The 18,326-nt window shown below is 40.6% G+C and overlaps 1 protein-coding gene across 13 annotated transcripts in view; it reads right to left on the minus strand.

Moving 5' to 3' along the window:
- The window catches only part of MBNL2 (muscleblind like splicing regulator 2), a 105,907-nt gene that overhangs the window by 7,989 nt on the left and 79,592 nt on the right, over nt 1–18,326 (minus strand). For 6 of the 13 annotated variants that reach the window (XM_085215614.1, XM_085215626.1, XM_085215616.1 and 3 more), the window contains 6 exons: nt 17,260–17,523; nt 12,927–12,980; nt 12,127–12,280; nt 7,466–7,560; nt 2,321–2,383; nt 503–902 (listed from right to left, as the gene is read on the minus strand). In XM_085215614.1, coding sequence (XP_085071740.1) covers nt 822–902; nt 2,321–2,383; nt 7,466–7,560; nt 12,127–12,280; nt 12,927–12,980; nt 17,260–17,523 — 711 coding nt within the window. In that variant the 3' untranslated portion in view covers nt 503–821. The other 7 variants (XM_085215619.1, XM_085215618.1, XM_085215624.1 and 4 more) reach the window with 7 other exon arrangements.

The raw sequence follows: 18,326 nt of genomic DNA on the forward strand, positions 1-18,326 counted from the left end.
CCCACCAGCACTGCTGATTGCTTCATCACTCTTCATAAACACACCTAGCCCCACTTTGTGTCACTGGCTGCTTCCCTTTGCAGTTCCTGCTCTCATGATGGCCAGAAGCCCTGTTTTCCTTTCCAGCATGTTACTATTTAATGTCACCTCACTTTGTTTTTCTAACTGTGCACCTCTCTTTAATTCAGGACTGAACAGGACTTTAACTTATTGCTTCTCCATTTATCCAGTGCATTCCCAATGCATTTGTCTACTTTGTCCATCAATGAGGTGACCTCTGCTTTGCATATAAATGAGAGGTCTGCAGGCCACAGATGATCTCCTGAGTTGTCTTCCTGCATAGTCACTAACACAGGGTTCATCACGTTTCCTGAGGAGCTGAGGTCCTATTTGCTTGGGTTTTTGTTTTTTGGGTTTGTTTTTTTTGTTTTATTTTGATTTTTTGTAACCTCCCTCCCACAGTCCATCCCCTGACATGATAATTTTGGTGTCCTGTTCCATCTTTTTCTTCTTTAAATCTGAGTGCCCCCAGTCCCACTCTGCTTCATGGGCCATCGGCCCTTCTGGCCACTTGCCAAAGACTTCTGAGGCAAAACATCTGCCCCATTACTTTGATTATTTGCATTTTGGGGGTCTGCTAACAAGTCTATGTATTCTACCCACTGGGATGTTTACCAAAACTGCACATCATCACTGCCAGAATGAAACACATAGCCATATACCCATGCAAGCTAATTCAGTCCAGTTTCTTTGGGCAAGATATAGCAATGCTTTTTCAGTGTGATTCCAAAGGGTCAGATACAGGGACAACTCACAATTGATCAGTTGATCACAACTTCAGTTGTGCTGAAGTGTGCTGAGCCCATGATGAGGATGAGCCTGCATTCAAGATGAGCGTTCCACTACAAGACAAACACAGATTGATGCTCCACTGCCGCATCCAAAACTTCTCTTGAACACAGAAATGCACCACATTTACATTTTCCTCACCAAGGTTATTCATCAGACACCACACTTATAGTAGGACACAGCTCAGTTACTGAACTCTGCTAGTTTTATAGAACTCTCTACATTTATAACTTTTCTAAGGAAAACTTACTGATTCTCACTATGACCTACCTACCACTTCCTTGTTCTTATTCTTATCTGAATACTTTTGTACCTCCCTGCCCATGGCAGGGGTTTGGAACTAGATGAACCTTAGAGGTCCCTTCCAACTCAAACCATTCCATGGTTCTACGTCAACATATCTACATAAGGTTTGTGGCACTGCACATAATATTGTGCCAAAAGTGAAAGCTGTAAAAGTTAACAAACCTTTGCCTCAGGTTGAAAGACACGGCAGGTACAAAGAATTAATAAGTCAATCAATATTTCCACTGCAGTTTTATGGGCAGATTACTTCATACTCAGGGCATTTCTGGTGGGCAAAATGCTCATCCAGTAAATCATATACAAAGATAAAAAATATGATATTAGTTCATTTCAAGGGCAAATAGCTGAAGCATCTATAGATGTGCAGACACAATGATTTCAAAGAGCAGAATCCCAAGCAAATACATCTGGAGCTCTGCACAGTGCTGTCTTGTTAAAATTTTATGATGGAAAAAAACAGGCTGATATGAGCTGTGTGCACATGCTAAGAACAAGGAGACTAGCTCACTTTTTTTCCCCAAATGCCTACAGAATCACTGGACCTCAGGAAAATTTTCCTACATTTAAATAATAAATAGATGCCTCAAGAGACTTTTACTCAACTTGTCAAAGTATCATTTGTTGAATAATTGAAAGAAAGAGCATAAGGAAACGCTATCATATCAAACAACTCTGTTATATTAACTGTGATGCTATGAAAGTTAAAATAGTCTCTAATAGGGAAGGGAAATATGTCTAGATATTTGTTACATAAAAGAAATGTGTTTGCCTTTGCTACGAGCTCAGGTTATGTGATACTGCCATCTAGCAGGCAACCAGGGGAAGTCAGGTTTAGTTTGCAGTCCCTACAGGACTGGTGGGTGGGAGTTAAGAATTACTGGAAAAAAAAAAAACAACAATATCTGAGCTGAAGAGACCAAAAAAAAATGGTATCACAATAAAAAAGTCAGCATAAGGTTTAAAATAGACTTCCTTCAAATTCCCCAAGGTAGACTTCGGTGTTCTCTTCTTTGCTGCCTTACAATTTAAGAAAACGAAGTTTTGCCACATGTTTTGTAATGCCAATTGTTTCAAAGCAATTCAGAAGATCTTTTCATGACACTGCTTGACATTTGCTGTGGTCTTTGAGTCTGAAACCATAATTCTCAAAGTGATGGCTACTTACATGTGACTCAGTGTCTTCAGACTCTATTACTGGTTTGAGTTGAGGCTTCTGATTCTGAGGTATCTAGCAAGAAATAGGCAGCAAACAATTTCAATTTGCCTTTCACATCATGACAGACTGTTGCTATTCCAAATATCTTCCCTGGAGGGTACCCTTCACAATCAAGGATAGTTGATAAAATAAACCTCCCAGCATACTGAGAACTCCACCTTTTGCCTGCCACACAGAAAGGAAAGAAATGGAAGTTTTTAATCCTTCCCCCCAATTGTATTAGTGATGAGAAGTTGTTCCTACGCCTCTCCAGACTCTGCCAACCCAGCCAGGCTAATTGTTGGCCTTCGCCAGTATGATTTCAGCAGCTGCTCGGGGTATCATCCAGTTAAAATAGGAATGCTTGGAGCAGCACTTTGAGGCAACCACCATCAGACTTGATGACTTTTTGGGGGGACACAGTGACACAGTGCTCCATGTGCAAGAGGGAGCATGTGCAGAGGAAGAAATTCACTTGCCTGGGGCTCAGTAGGTGCCACAGGATGTTTCAGCCTAATGGCAATCTGCCTTTTGGGCAGCCCCACACCTTTCCTGGCCAAGAGAGGTGTTTTCATGCAGCATTTCCCTGCTCTCCTCACACCAGAGGGAGCTGCCAAACACGGGTTCTCACATCCCTACCAAGAATTTGGCACATTTGTATTTTATGCAATGTTAATGACTTGGTGAATTCCAAGGCAAGTATTTTGATTGTTCCCTTGTTTGTGGTACTGCAATGTAACACATCATTTTTATTTTCACTTCTTTGTATTTTTACAGATTTTCACAAAACTTAAGGCTAACAAATGATTTCATAATTAATAACTGCATAATTACCACCTCATTTAGTGTGAACACTGATACATAATTTAAAACAGCTGTGCTAGATAATCACAAGCCTTAGCATGAGAGAGACTGTTAATCTTATAATTCTTTTCAGACACAGCCTTTAAGTAGTTCATTTGTCTACTAGGTCCGCCTTCTAATTTCTCTTCCTTGGTTAAAGGTCATAACCAGCAAAATAAAGTTGTGTTAGCATCTCTAGCCAGTATTTTCTGTAATACTCCTTTGATATGGTCAGTCTTTGGCCCATCTGCATTTCTATAGAAAATAGAGGCATGTACTGTTCTGTACTGAAATGATATGAACAAGACTGTCTTCTTTAAAGCAATCTGGAATTTGTTAATCACTCTGTAGCAACCAACAATTAAGGAAGGACACACTGAGCTTGAAAACACATTTAAACACATCAGCGCTGGCGTTAAACTCCCATGGTGTGGTACAATCTCACCAGGAGGTCAGTGGAGCCTGGAGATTCCATAATGGGATTGGCTGCCACAGGCTCACCAGGCTTCATTACTGCTTGGGCTCAGGTCTCCTCCCTGCCATCCAGCTGCATATTCAGAAGCGTGCATGTTTGCCCTGCAGATCCTGTGCTGTATCTGCCAAGCCTGTCTTGGATAACCCAGCCATTCAAGATTATCTTGGGACAATCTGAAATGTCAGCCGACACACATTTAGGCAACTGAATTAACTATGCTGGCATCATTCAAAATTGTAATTCAGTGCCAGAATTCAGAGTAACACTGAATCTTTCAAGCGATGGCAGGACAGACTGTCCTCTTTGATGTCTTACAAATAGCTCTGAGTGAAGCTGAGTCAGGAACAACTGATCTGCTTGCTCAGGTACTATCTAGTGCACTGACCAGTCCACTATTTGAATATAAATAAAAATTACAAGTTTTGTTAAAGGTACCTGAAAAGGTTACACACAATGATACTCTATTAATGCTTTAAATGAATGTTGACATTTGCCTGCCCATTCGCATGCTCTAGAGGGAGCTGGTGCCAAGCCCTCCATTCATTCTCCCTGGTATTTCTCCCAGTTACTCCATGCTTCCTGGGACTTAGTTGGTTCCACCCTGCAAGACCATGTTCACAGCCCTGAAAACCTAATTTCATTAAGCCGAAAGGCAGGCTAAGCAGCTGCCACTTTCAGCACCATTCCAGTGGGCATGGCTGGAGCAGTTGTGAATGGGTCAAAGGGAAAAGGGGAAGGAGTTAGTTACAAAGGACTCCTCTCATCTCTTTAATTTATGTAATCGGGAAAAAGCAAGAGACTCCTAATCTTCCACATGTCCTAAATTGAGTCCCCCTGCATGTGTGCACTAAGGCATAGTTTTTAACCCCACACAGTCTTCCTTTGGGCCTCAACCCCATGCATGCTGAGCACAAAACACAGAGAGCTGCTGGCTGAGCATGAATGGTTATGAGTAGGTCAACACAGGCATGTTTCGCACCCTGTTATTACTTTCAGAGAAGAAATATATATAGAAGGTACATCTCACTGTCTTACAGCTAGAACATGCTAAATAATTTTCTGGACCCTACAGAATTATGAGGTTTTTTCAGCCATTAGCTGAGACTCCTTGGTTTTTGGGATGCTGATGTTCCGTCCCCCTAGTCCTTGTAGGACCCCAAAAGAAGTGGAACATCTTTCCCCCAGGCTTGAATATTAAGCCAAAAGATACTAAGCCAGACAATTAAGCATTGATATGACTTTCCTTTCATGGTTGGCATTGTGAGAAGAAGCGGTAGGAGCAGAAACAGGACAGACTCAAGGCTGCAAGTTAATTAAAAAAATGCAGTAGATACGCTTGAAAGAAGAAACTGGATTCCACAGAGAAGCAATCAGTCTGTGGTTTGGCACAGGTCAGAAAAGGAAAATATACCTAGATGGAAAAAAAGATATCCTTTTCTGAAATACACAGGAGAGTATAATTCCATACAAAAGGACATAAACAAAGGAGATGATGACCACGAGCTAAGTCTTAACAAGTGAACCCAAGTTAATGACCTACTGCTTTCGTGTTTCTTGGGCTAAAGAAATACCAAGGGCTAGGACCACAGAGTTACCATGGGGCCTTTTCCAGCACAGCTTGGTTTCCAACTCTAGGTGGTTATAAATAAGCAGCAAAGTTGGAGATTTACATCTTGTAAGGATAACTCCTTCTACTTTACCTACTTTTAAATGCAGTTCTTTTTTAAAGTAGCTTTTAAAGCTACCTAAAGAAAGAGGCAGGGCCCTCCAGGGCAAGTCATGCTGCCCCAGCACAGACTTACAGAAAAGCAGATGAACTGCATGCTGAGCCACCAAGTGGCTGAAGTTAAACAAGTGGAAACCTATCCCTGTGTTAAACCATCCTTTAATTTCAGCGTAGAATTATGTATACACACACAGAGACATGTAACCAAATAAGTACAAACAGAGACTTTTACAACTTTTACAACCGTAAATTCAAACTGCTCTAATCCTCCAATGCAAATAAAATCTGCACTGGGAACAGAAGGGCTCTGCCTGCTGTCCTCCTAGATGAGAAAATGCATTAAGACACACCTCTGTCTCCCCACTGGTTCTAGTTACTTGTGTGAAATGTTCCCTGTTAAAAAACCCCTGAATGATTCCCAGCCCTTTTCTTGGGTGCGTTCCCTGGGCACCTTTCACAGCACTGCGCGGAGAGGGTCCCAGCTGAGGCGCTCCCCAAAACAGTCCCATTTTGTCCTTTTCCATTCCCAAACCCCTCCGTCACCACTTTGGGATCCCAGAACTGCCCTGGGTACCACCAGGCTACGCTCTCTGGCAGACATTTTCTTCCGTGCTCACTACCAGGAACCTACCATCCCACAGGCCCTTCAGCCCATCCAACCAGCACCCGCCTGCTGCTACCACAACTGAAATGCCAAAAGGAAGGACAGTTAAATGCAGCACCTGCCTGGTACACCTCCCTCCCTGCACATACCTCGTGTTTCTTCATTAAAACAAGCCAGCCCTGAGGAAGGAGTGCACAAAACAACTCTCTTTTGATGAAAACACCTACAGAGGCACAAAGCACTGCAATACTGGCAAATGGACCTTTCAAAAACTGAAGAGAAAATGGACTAGGCCGTGTTTCTTTATAAAGCGGGGTGTATTTCAGAGGTAGTATTTTTTCCCTAGCAAATTCTGTTTTTCCGTGGGATACTTAAAACTGTTTTGTGACTCTGAAAAATGTAGAATATATGTCTGCTGGTACAGCATCACTAAGCAAAAGATTTTCATTGATTTCCTCACAATTCATTGGCAGGGGGAGAGGACTGTCTGACCTGCAGCCTGGCCAGCAGCAACACTGGGAGATGTGACCAGGTCCCAGCCCTTTCCTTGCTTCTGGGAAGCAAACCTGTTTCGTGCTTGCTTTGCAGTTTGACCTCTTCAGATCTGAGGGAAAACGGGGCATCCCAGTACTCTCGTGGAACTCACAGAGTAAGAAAAAAAACCAGGGCTGAGCCTCCAAAGACTGAATGGAGGAATCAATGCTGCTCACAGGGAGCCGTGATAGATATGGCTTCCCTACAGAGCAGTCCTAATGGAAGAGGGGGATACCCTAGTGGAATCAAAACTTCCATTAACATAACAAACCACAGCAGAAAGGTAGAAAGGCTCATCTTGCCTACTCTGTTCATGCCAATAATCCTGAGGAACTGCTGTAACAACGTGCTTCCTCAGGGAAACATTATTTCCAGGTTGAAGATGCTCTTTCAAACATAAAGCAGACACAGTCATAAACACCCCCAGGGCTGTTTTGATCACTCGCATTTACAGAAAACATGCCGTTTGGTTTCTCTCCATTTTATTTTCAGCTGCCTTCTCCCGCTTGTTATTTCGGACAGCTTCCATGCTTACACATTAATGACTTCCACACACCACATGGAGAAGGTTACATTAACCTGTGATGTCTTCCTTTTGAATTTAAGAGTTAATAACAGACTATCGTAAGCAGTCCAGTACTATTGTGATCGTAATTCCAGCTGGGTTAATTACACAATAATTAGGTACAAACATCGCAACACAAAACACAGCTACATCATTATTTGCAACAAATGCTAACTCTAAATAAGTGCAACCTGTCCCACAAACACTTGCTATAAACGACTTAAAAATAAAATTTGATGGGGTAAACACAGAAAAAAAAAAAAAATTCTCCGGGAGAATTTTTTTTGTTAAAAAATAAAAATAAATAAAATCTCAGCACTCATTTAGAGTTCGGGATCTTGTGAAAGAAAGCTTTAAAAGGAGCAAACCTGATTTGCTGTGGCTGTTGCGGCGAAGGGAACACTTGTTGCAGGAGTTGTTGCTGCAGAGACAGTGGCGGCCGTAGCGTTGTGCATCATGGGTACTTTCAGGAGGGGAACCATGGAAGCAATGAACAGGAGGGTGCAGCATTATGGTAAGAGAAGTGGTATTTTTGGCATGGTGAATATCAAGAGCGGCAAGCCATCGTCATGGGTTAAACCAGCAGATGGCATGCAATCACAGTGCAAAGCGAGAAAGCGTGGCGGAGAAATAAAAAACAAAAAGAGGGAAAATAGCTTATTACAAGTACAATTAAAGGAAGGTCGTCAACACGATCGGCGATTCCCAGAAAAAAGAGCAAGGACCACTGCAAATGCGGGTGTTATCTCTAAGAATAGGTCTCTATCAAAACAACCCGTTATCTGAGAACTGGTACACAATTTTTTTTTTCCCCTTCAGTATTGCTACAAAGCACTCCAAAATAAAAGTCTACTGAAAATAACCTACAGTCTTTTGAACTGGGGAAGGAAAATGGTAACTGTTTATCTTAAATTTTTAAACAGAATTAAAAACAAGTTATTATCGTGCGTCTTCATTTTGAAGTAAGCCAGATACTCGTCGTCTTCCTATATAATCCAATTTGTGTGTTTTTTTTTATACTAGCACTGCATGACTGCTAGACTTTATCAGAGTTAAACTGCCATCTGCTTCGAGGCAAAAATCAGAAGAAGGATGATAACCATTTTCCTGATTTAAATGCTACTTTGTTTGGTCTAAAAAAGCAAGATCAATTTTGTGAAAGCTGCTGCTTTTGCTCATTTTAAGAATGAATATTACTCAGCACTCTCGTGAGAGAATACTAACCTTACCTTTTGAAAGCTTATAACTGCTTATCTGAGCAGCCTCCCCTGCCACAAAAAGAAGTCACTGGGATGAAGCTACAGAATAGGAGAAATATCCCATCCTAGAGTCTTCTACACTGGACTTCAATTTGGCATGCCCAAAATGTTCATTCCAAGATGTAAACATATTTAAAGGAGGAGTGAGATTTATATCATGGGTTTCAACCAAGCTTTTGTGAATCAAAGTACACATTTCTGGGAAACGCTGATAAAACTTTCTAACACACAGCAAAAAGGAGAAATAGGCACACCACTATGAAACTTTAAAACACTGATGAAACTCGCTGGCTTTTCCAGTATTTTATGATTTTATAGTACTAGACAATATAAATATAAAGGGAAATAAAACTTTGAAAACTGAAAAGCAGACTGGAATTCATGATATTATGCTTTTGCAGTATAGTTGTTATAGCAGGTGACATCACATCTGAGCTGCAGCTTTTGTCTACAAATCTAAATACTGCGCAAAGTCAACCAGAAGGACAAGTGAGTCTTTAGTTCTAGTCATTGCCTAAATCTCACCTATGAGTTTTGAAACAAGTGAATACACATCATATACAGTATAAAAGAGATCAATAAAGAAATTTGGAACCTACCAATACTGGTAGCGGGTGTCATGCACAAAACTGACCCTGCGTGTCATGCAATGATAAGTGAAAAAAGTGGATAAAGGGAAGAAACAGGTTAGCTGTTTAGAGTTAACATTCAAAGTGAGATTCAAGCATAACCACAGATAAGTTAGTTAAATGAAAGTTTAAGGTCATTCATAGTTTTGCTTTAATGCTAAAGAAGTGATAAGGTTCATATTAAATTCCTGCACTAGTATATGACTTTTGGTGTGTTTCTGTGTACATAAATCTGCAGCAATAGGTTTTTGTTTACAGAAACATCTTAGATTAAACATCACATTGTTTTGCAATTTTAGAGCTCACTGCATGATTCGGACAGCTTAACGTTGAGCAGATGAACGTTCACCAAAAAAGCTAAAATGGAAGTATCCAAAACTAGTCTGCAGGGGCTTTGTCAAATTGATGCTTAATATTAACCTACGCACTTTTAATGCAAGGCATGAAGCAGGGAGGTGTTTCTGACCAACAGAAAGACTAGTGGCACAACCCCCAAGCTAAACATCTATAAGTGTGCAACCTCGGCAGCAAAAAGGCTGCTGGGTCTTGGTGCTGAATGGCTTTAGCCTTTCTGAGAAGACCAGGAAAAAAAAGCAACAAAACCAACAACAAACCAATGTGCTTTTGACACAGAGCATAAAGCAAGCTGGTGAAGGTGAGGAGGCAGGAAGACTGGTACCACACACACACGCACACATATTTGATACTAAGTCAAATATGCTTCCTATATTCCTGCTTACAGCTGTCCCAGCAGCAGTGTAACTATGAATGACCTTACGGAAGAACAACCCTGGAAAATACACACAGTTCCTAGGCTAGCGGCCATAAAAATGCTAACAAACAGCAATGAGAGGAGAGAAAAGATCTGTTGTTCTTGAGATCATTCACCAAACAAGAAGGAGAGGTGACGAAGCAATCAAACTGATGGAAAACACGTGAGGTGCAAAAATCTGGAAATGAGCCATGCTAAGTGAAGCCCCACACTTGTCATTATGGGAGCAAGTGGTTAAGAAAGCAGAGAGGTTATATAAAACAATTAAGTTTTATATATATTCCAGCAGCAAAACTTGTCTTAAAATTTAACTTTTATAGCACACGCACAAATACACACACACACACACACACACACACACAGGGAACACATTTGAAAATTATACCAGTTCAGAAAATATAACATCATCATTTTAAATCCCATAGATAATGTCATGCATTGCTCCTCAGGGCTGGGTGACGTGACAGGCCTCACACCTACTGGATCCAACCTTCTCTGGGACTTCCCAGGAAACGTGGGATTATCGGAGGAACCACCTTTAACAGAACTCATGTTACATCCACTCATATAGAGTGGGTTCTCCCTTTCTAGCCCTCTTCCATATCCCATTCAGCTCTGTAACATCCTCTTTAGGTGCTGATGGCATTCACAAGAGCAGGAGGTTCAGCACCTTGAGAAAGGCCTTCCACCATGGGCATTCACCTGTGTTATCCCCCTCTCTCTTCTTTTTTTTGTGCACTTGCTTTGGATTTGCCAACAATCTGGCTTTTAGGGCTGAGTTCCAAGAGCCACCCTCTCTACCATCTGAAATTTATAAGACAAAACTGCAACTATAACCACCAGTTGGAAAGAGGGATGGACAATAAATGGTACAAAGAATGAACTACTTCAAGAAACGTGATTACTCCAAAGTCTGGAAAATTCCAAGTGCTGTTTCACTGGAAAAGGTTTAAGCTGCTCTTATTTTTTAGAGTTAATTTAAAGTCTATGGCAGTAGCTTACAGCAGTGATAAGCCCCGAAAGGGACTGCTTAAGAGAAGGAATAATGCAAATCATAGTGCAAATTGTTAGAATTATGACACACAATAAATTCGTGGAGATTTCTGTACGTTGGTAAGCACAGGGTGGTCTTCCATTCACATCCATATATGCAATCTCACTATTTTTTTCAGACATTCCCATAAATGTCGGTGTGTTTTCTGCCAGATATTCTAGTGCAAGAATGCGCTAAAAATACAGCATTCTGTAACTTGCTATTATCAACATAGGGGCAGGCTCCAAGGTTGTTACTCAGGCCATATAGCAAAATCACATGAAGTCAATGCCATCTGTGTTTATTTTTATCTTTAAAGACATATGGGGATGCTGATAGATCGGGCAATTCTTGCATGTTGTGTCTCATCCCCCGCTATAACCAGCATTATTTCTACAAACAAAAATAACATAGCTGAAATGTCAAGTGTGTTTGCAAACAAGAAGTTTTAAAGGATTCTGGATGTTCACCCTTGATAATGTTCTGATACCAGAACATGCCACTTGTCAGTCACAGACCAAAACACTTCACTCCTTAGAGAAGAAGTTCACCAGCAGAAAGTTTGGAGTGAGGATGTCTGTTGTAATTTAAAGGATCCTGGTGTTACTGTCTGTGCAAATACCGTGTGCTCCTTCTTTCACTGTGTCAGAAAGGAGTCCCAACACCAGCAATGTGGCGCAGCTCGAGCTGCAGTAGCCCTCTGGATGACTGGATCTCCCAGGCTTCTGTGCAGACACACAGAGCACATCCCCTAACCTTTGGCTCACCTGGATGGCTCAGCCCCAGCTCTTAGCTGCAAATGCTAGGAAAAGCACTGGTTGTGTGCCAAAAGGAAAGACACAAAAACCAATCTGATGCCTCTAAGCCTCTTCAGCGTCAAGGTGGGGAGCGACTTGTTTTGGGGATGCTTCTGTGCAGGTATAAGCAGAAGGCTCATGTTGGTGCATTGTTGCAGAGCAGCAACAGAGAGGCCATGAAGGGACACCCCTGGCATCTCCAAAGCCGTACACCTTTCCCAAACTTTTCCTAGCGGTGTTTTGCTCTCTCATTCTCTAGGAAAGCTCCAGCGGGTGAAGTCAAAATACAGCCAATTCAATGTAGGAAAAAAGGGCAAACTGTGGGTGATAATGGAGGCTATGAAAATGACAAGCAGTCTAATGGCGTGTTGAAGTTTCAGCCTGACCCCTTGCACTTTGCAGAAGGAATTAAATCAGCATGGAAATATCTGTGCAGGCCTCATCTCAAGCAGGGCAGGGAGCGTAACCCTTTGGTAAGCACAACTGCTTGATGCAGAGGCTACTTAGAGCAAGGTGGGTTCGGTGTGGGTGTGACATACCTGTTGGGATGAACGCTGCATGTTGCTGCAACTGAGCATTGGCAAGAGCCTGTTGATAGTGCAAGACACTGGGATTGAAAACGGCACTGGCACCATTGCTTTTTTCAAGTGCTTGTCTCTTTGGTAAAGGGTGAAGAACACCGGGAGGAAAGGCCTGTGAATAAGAGAGTTAGTTAAAAGGGAGTAATTTTTAAGGTGTTGTCTGCAACATATACAAAAATACAAAAACTTATTATTTTTAAAGCGGCTAAAGATGCCTCGCCATGCATATTAACTCAAAGCACAGCAATGTAAAATGAGTGAAATTTTGTTATTGATAGCAAAAGCATGGTACTATTAACCTAAAACTGTAGCAGCACAACTACTGAAAAGAAAGGCCTTTAAAGCAACGAAAATGGCATTTCCTTTAAAGAGGTTTTCAGATATCATAGGGAGAAAAAACCACTTGTGTTTCATTGCCAAGTATGGGTTGTTTTTTTTTTTTTAATTGAAATACTGTTTCCTATTATTATACAGATTAATGGATTATGTTAAGCGTTTTCAATTACAAAAGCAGTTTTATCTCAATTCGACTTTTCATGAGAAGGTATTTAAAAATGAAACCGTGTTAGGAACCAAACTAAATTGTCTGCATTTATTACATATGAGAATGAGATGGATAAATACGGTACTGAGTTTCCAGTAAATTAAGAGTATGTGAAATCATTTCCGGTTGATGTTTAAAAAGAAAGCAATACAAATTTCATTAGTTGCTTCTCCGAAAAGCTACATGCAAAGCAAAAGGTGAAAGGTCAAAGTACCAGGTCTACAGTTGCTTCGAGAGGTCGCTTCATTGCTTTGGCAGTCGACTGAGTCTTTTAATAACAGGCAGCGAGCACATGATGGCAGTGGGCCAATGGGATTCAAGCGAATTAACATACAGGTAAACAGCAAGCAGAGGTGCATCATGGGAACGGCATTGCATTGTGGATAGGTGAGAAGGAAAAAAATATTCTGAATGCAATATACAACATACAAAACACTAGGCATGCACAACAACAAAAATGTCTTCTAAAGAAATGAATATTACATTTCGAATTAGTACTGAAGCAAAAATGCATCTACTATACCTTAGTTAAAAGCATATAAGAGAGTAAAATATAGATGTTTGAAATTCAGGAAAGTTGAGTAAAACAGCAGCTTGCAGACACTATTAAGCATTTTATCAACACTTCACAGAGATGCGGAAAGTTTTAAGGATACTCCTACAAGAATTTCTGATAAGTTAGCCAAACCAAATTCCCAAGTGCACAGTTAAATTTGGAATGCTGCATGTCCAAATAAAAAGCACTAGTGAAAGTTGTAATGCATCACAAACGTTCCCAGTATTCGTGCTTGCAAGGAGAGGGGCTTAGGCAACAGAAGTGCGTAATCCAACAGATTTGGGGTTCCAAATGAGAGAGGTTCTCCTTTCCCTTTAAGCACTGGAACAGGCTCCCCAGGGAGGTGGTTGAGACACCATCCCTGGATGTGTTTAAAAACGTTTGGATGTGGTGCTAAGAGACATGATTTAGTGGAGGGTTGTTAGAGTTAGGGTACTATGGTTGGGTTGTGGTTGGACTTGATGATCTTTAGGGTCTTTTCCAACCTGAGCAATTCCATGATTCTACGATTCTATTCCCAGTGCAGAATAAATAATACGCCTCATTAAACTAACTTATCATTAATTCCTTATAGTTTTCCCTATAGGTGGGTCATTTTTGTAATTTTTTTCCCTTGAGACTTACCACATTACATTGAGAGGAAAAAAACAACAGCCTTTTAGAATTTGAAACACGTTTTCTAAGTTTCACTACAACTTATAGTACCAGCTTTGGGAGCAGGGAGTAAAAATACTGCTCCTAGCAGTATTAAACACTGAAATATGACTTATAATACTGGTTTAGCATTATAAAAATTTTTTAAAGAAAATATGTAGGCATAGTACATAGACATAGATATTGTTGTATATTTTCACTGTAAGACTAAACCTGTGAATGATATGATGATATTCTTTAAAAAAATCACATATTTCTTTCCAATTTTGTACTGTAAATTATTCTTACAAATCTTTAGACAGCAAGGATGATTTACTCATAAATCAGAATTTTCCCCTTTTTTTCAAGGGATTTGCTGATATTTATTCAGGATATGCAGATTATGTCTCTCTTGGCATCAGTATGTGGAAATAGGGAACAAAAGTCTAAAAAAGAGGACAAGGCACAAAATGCCTACAAAGAGCTTATAGTCATGGTATTAGCTAACACCAACAGGCTATCTTGCAGGACAGCCTTTGCTGTCCTCGTTCCCAGCCCTGTTGCAGCTACGTTGCATGAGGCTTCCCAGCATCCTCCTCATCTATCCTGCAGCACGCTTCTGGACTATTTTCCCTGATGTACAGTATCTGCTCATCTGTCTGGGTCAAGACTCAGCTATAACAAGAAACACCTGGTGCATTGTGAGGATGTGGATAGCTTTCCTGCACTCACACAGAGAGCTGCAGAGCTGATGTGTGGTACTTTGGCTAAGCTAACAGAATCTCAGATCCTCTGCATCCACCACAAGTCTACATATAGGTTAAGTGTTACAACTGAATTCAGTATTATGTGGTGATGAAGCCCATAAATTCAAACCAACATCAATAAGAATAAAGCATTTTGGTTAATTACCTCTATAATCCAGTACCTGTATTATTCGTCCTCACTTGTTATCTCTGTATTGACTGCCTTTCTCCACCTCTCTCTATGGTCTTCTGACCCTTACCTCCCTACTTGGAAGTGTTTGCTGGCTTTCCTTTTGCCTTCCAGACAAAGTTTAACCTACAGGAACCAAATTGGTCTGTTTCTGAGAAGTTATGGAGTCTCCATTCTTGGAGAAATTCAAAAGCCAACCAGGCACAATCCTGAGCTGTCTGCTCAAACCGATCCAGCCAGATCAGGGAGGTAGACTAGACAATCTCAACTATCAATTCACATTTTAGTTTAGGCACCTGTACATTCTTCTGTGACTTTCTATGTTTTCTGATGCAGTACATGAATATCTGGAACTCCCTGAATACTATGACAGATGATTGTCTTCTAATGTACTTGGGACTTAAACTATACGTGGTTTGTAGCCTTTTTCAGTGTTTTTCCCCTTTCTTTTTACTTTAAAGGATGAGGTCAGTTAGGACATCTGAGTAAATGTTCCTGATCGTTAGTGTATGAAAATACAGGCAGGGCATTTTCTGGTCCCAGATGATGTTCTTCACTGACCTTCAATGGCCCTACAATGTCTATCTACAATGTCTACTACAATACAATATCTACTACAATAAAATCCACAACACTTGTCTAAAAAACCTTCTGGGCCAAAGCAATGCAGACATTTCCCTCAGGAAGGAAGACCCCTTACAATTCAACTTGGCAACAATCTCTAAGTGTAAGTGTTTGTATTTCTGCTTTACTTTTGATCTCTAGATCCAACTGCGCATTCTTGTTCACTCTTGGGTAGCTTGCAGGTGTGCATCTTTTCTACCACTATTTTGTTGTCGTCATTCTGATGATTTTTCATTCACTTTATCTTATTCTTTCAAATCTACATTAAATAAAAAATAGTTGGATTGAAAATAATCTCTTCTGTTTGACAGCCTAAGTATTAAATGAAAGTACTTTCCATATTTTTCTGTAAAACGTTACCTAGAATTATAGGTCCCAGACTTCTTCCCTTGTGACATTTGAATTTCAATTCTGTGTTCCCAAAGATTCTTCATCTTGTTTTGAGGCTAACATGGTTTATTTAAAATGACAGGATATATGCCCAATCATTACCGAAGTGCAAAAAAACGAATTAAAATTTTTCTTCTGTTAGAGGTTTATTTAGTTACATAACTTACCCTTTGTTCCTCGAAAAGTCTGCTCTTTGCTAATTTGCTAAATACAATAGCCTGGGGTAGTTATATACTGTACTGTATTGTGGTTCTGCTAGGCTCCTTACTCAAAGAATAACTATATTGTCTATAACTATTGTATGCACTGCCCACAAGTCCACAAACTGCATCTGCTTAATTATTCATCCAGTGCCAGCAATGAGGACAACGATTCTTTGATTTTCTGCCAGTAATTCTGTCTTCCAAGTCAAATCCTGCATGCTTGATTTCTTTAACTTTATCAATACCACTTATTTAAATTTAACAACTTTCCTGGTAGCAACCATAAGAGATAACCAGTATTAGTAAATGGATGGGCTGCCTTGTTCGAACAACTTTCAGATTTCTGAAAATAGAAATTCTGAGTACACTTACTCTGTTTTTTTTTGATTATTCCCATTTTAGTTTACTACTTTTAAACCCTGTTATGCTAAAAGAAAAAAATGGTAGCATAGAGATTCAGTGAACTTGCCCTGTCAGTAGGAGATGAAAGAAAGACTTATTAGCGTGAGACTCATCAGCTTTAGCCAAAGTTCAAGAAAATACAGTCAGCATTTCTTAGGCAGTGAGAAAAGCCATCTATCTCCAGAGAATAATTCTTCCTCCCCCTCAGACAGGCACCAATGTAGTGGATCAGATAAACAGTGTAGATGAACTTGCTAGGTTTTCTCCACTGCCCATAGAGTGAAACCAAGGTGCCTGGTTTGTCTCTATTTAACTGAAGGGCATCTAAAGCAGGGTGAACTGAATCTTAACATGTTTCTCTTATAATACTAAACTGAAGAAAACCCACCTCTTTGCTTTTCTTCCTTTTCTTCCATATTTCCACATGCCTAACTGTTGTCAGAGAGCTAAACCAGCATATCGACCCCTGTTTTCCAGGGGACACTGAACAGTTTTATTTCTGTTTGGAAATACTAGGGGCAAATTTAACACATAATCAAGGCAGAGAACAGAAGTGGTATAGAGTGTCATTTGCTTCACTGTCTTGGATAGAAATACAGCATTAAAATAAGAGAATAAAGAAAAAGAGTGCTTCCTCCCATCAAGCAATAGTAGTAATTTTAAAAATTCTTATTTTTTACCAAAAAAAAAGAAAAAAAAAAGCAAAAGGGAAAATAAATTATAAGCAAATAGCATTACATTGAAGCAAAATAGGCATCAAAGAGCTTCTGTCAAGAAAAGCAGCCATATATGCCAGCACTTACCATCACAGTCGCAGCTGCCGCAGCTGCCTGGGCTGCCACTGCAGCCTGGTTAGCTTGATGTTGCGCCGCTTTGATTTTGGCCTGCAAATGTGCAGGAGGGTGAAAATACTTGCATTTCTCCCTCATGCAACGACCTTTTATGTAATCCATACACACGGTTACGGTGTTGTCGTTTGTGTCAATCATTGTGCTGTCTGCCGGATGTGCAAAGCGGCAATCAGTCTCTCCACGTGCACAGTTTCCCCTCTGGAATTCCCTGCACACCTATGTGCAAAACAACACTGGTTGCAACACAAAAAGGCAGGGAAAGCCCATGCCTCCCAAGATGGATCTTCCCCCTCCCCCAATTAGCTCAGTGAATCCAACTTAATGAACTCGCTATCTTCTTCTGGGAGGGGGAAAATGCATCTGTTTTACCACTCCTTGGGTAGTTCTGTGGTATGGTGGCTAAATGGACATGAAACAGAAACATCCCAAAACGTCCCTCCCTTTTCATATCTAGAAAACAACTGGGAAGGATTCTTACTGAAGTAACTGCCCCTGCAAAACTAGTTGAGACTCACAATGCTCAATCCCTTTCAACTGAGATCTAAGTTCTTGCAACTCCATTGGTAGGGAAGGTGCTCTTCTTGTTGATGCTCAAGGAAGATACAGAGAACTGAATAGAGTCTTAAAGCAAAATGGAGAGCCTCCAAAAACAGTTTTTAAAAATGGACAGAATCAATAAGATGAATTTATTGAGGAGCAATGTGCTTTAGATATTGGGTTTTTGGGAAAGGCCGATCATTTCTGTAAGCAGCATTTGGCCTTCTTGTGTGCTTGCACCATAGATTCCACCAAGCAGTGAAATCACTCTGGGGCCATGTGGGGATCCACCAACTCCATGGAGGCTCTAAACATAACTGGGGGCTTTCCTGCCCAGTCTGCTCTGATGTGTGTGACATGCAACTCCTTTACTGGAGGCTGAAGGCCTGTAAAATTACTCTAATACTGATTAATTAAAATCAGGAGAGAATTAACACTGCAATAAAAATGAATGTGCTTGTTAGAAATTTCACCAAAGCATT

The sequence above is a fragment of the Meleagris gallopavo genome, chromosome 1 (assembly GCF_905368555.1).
Source record: "Meleagris gallopavo chromosome 1, MGAL_WU_HG_1.1, whole genome shotgun sequence".
NCBI classification, from domain to species: domain Eukaryota; kingdom Metazoa; phylum Chordata; class Aves; order Galliformes; family Phasianidae; genus Meleagris; species Meleagris gallopavo.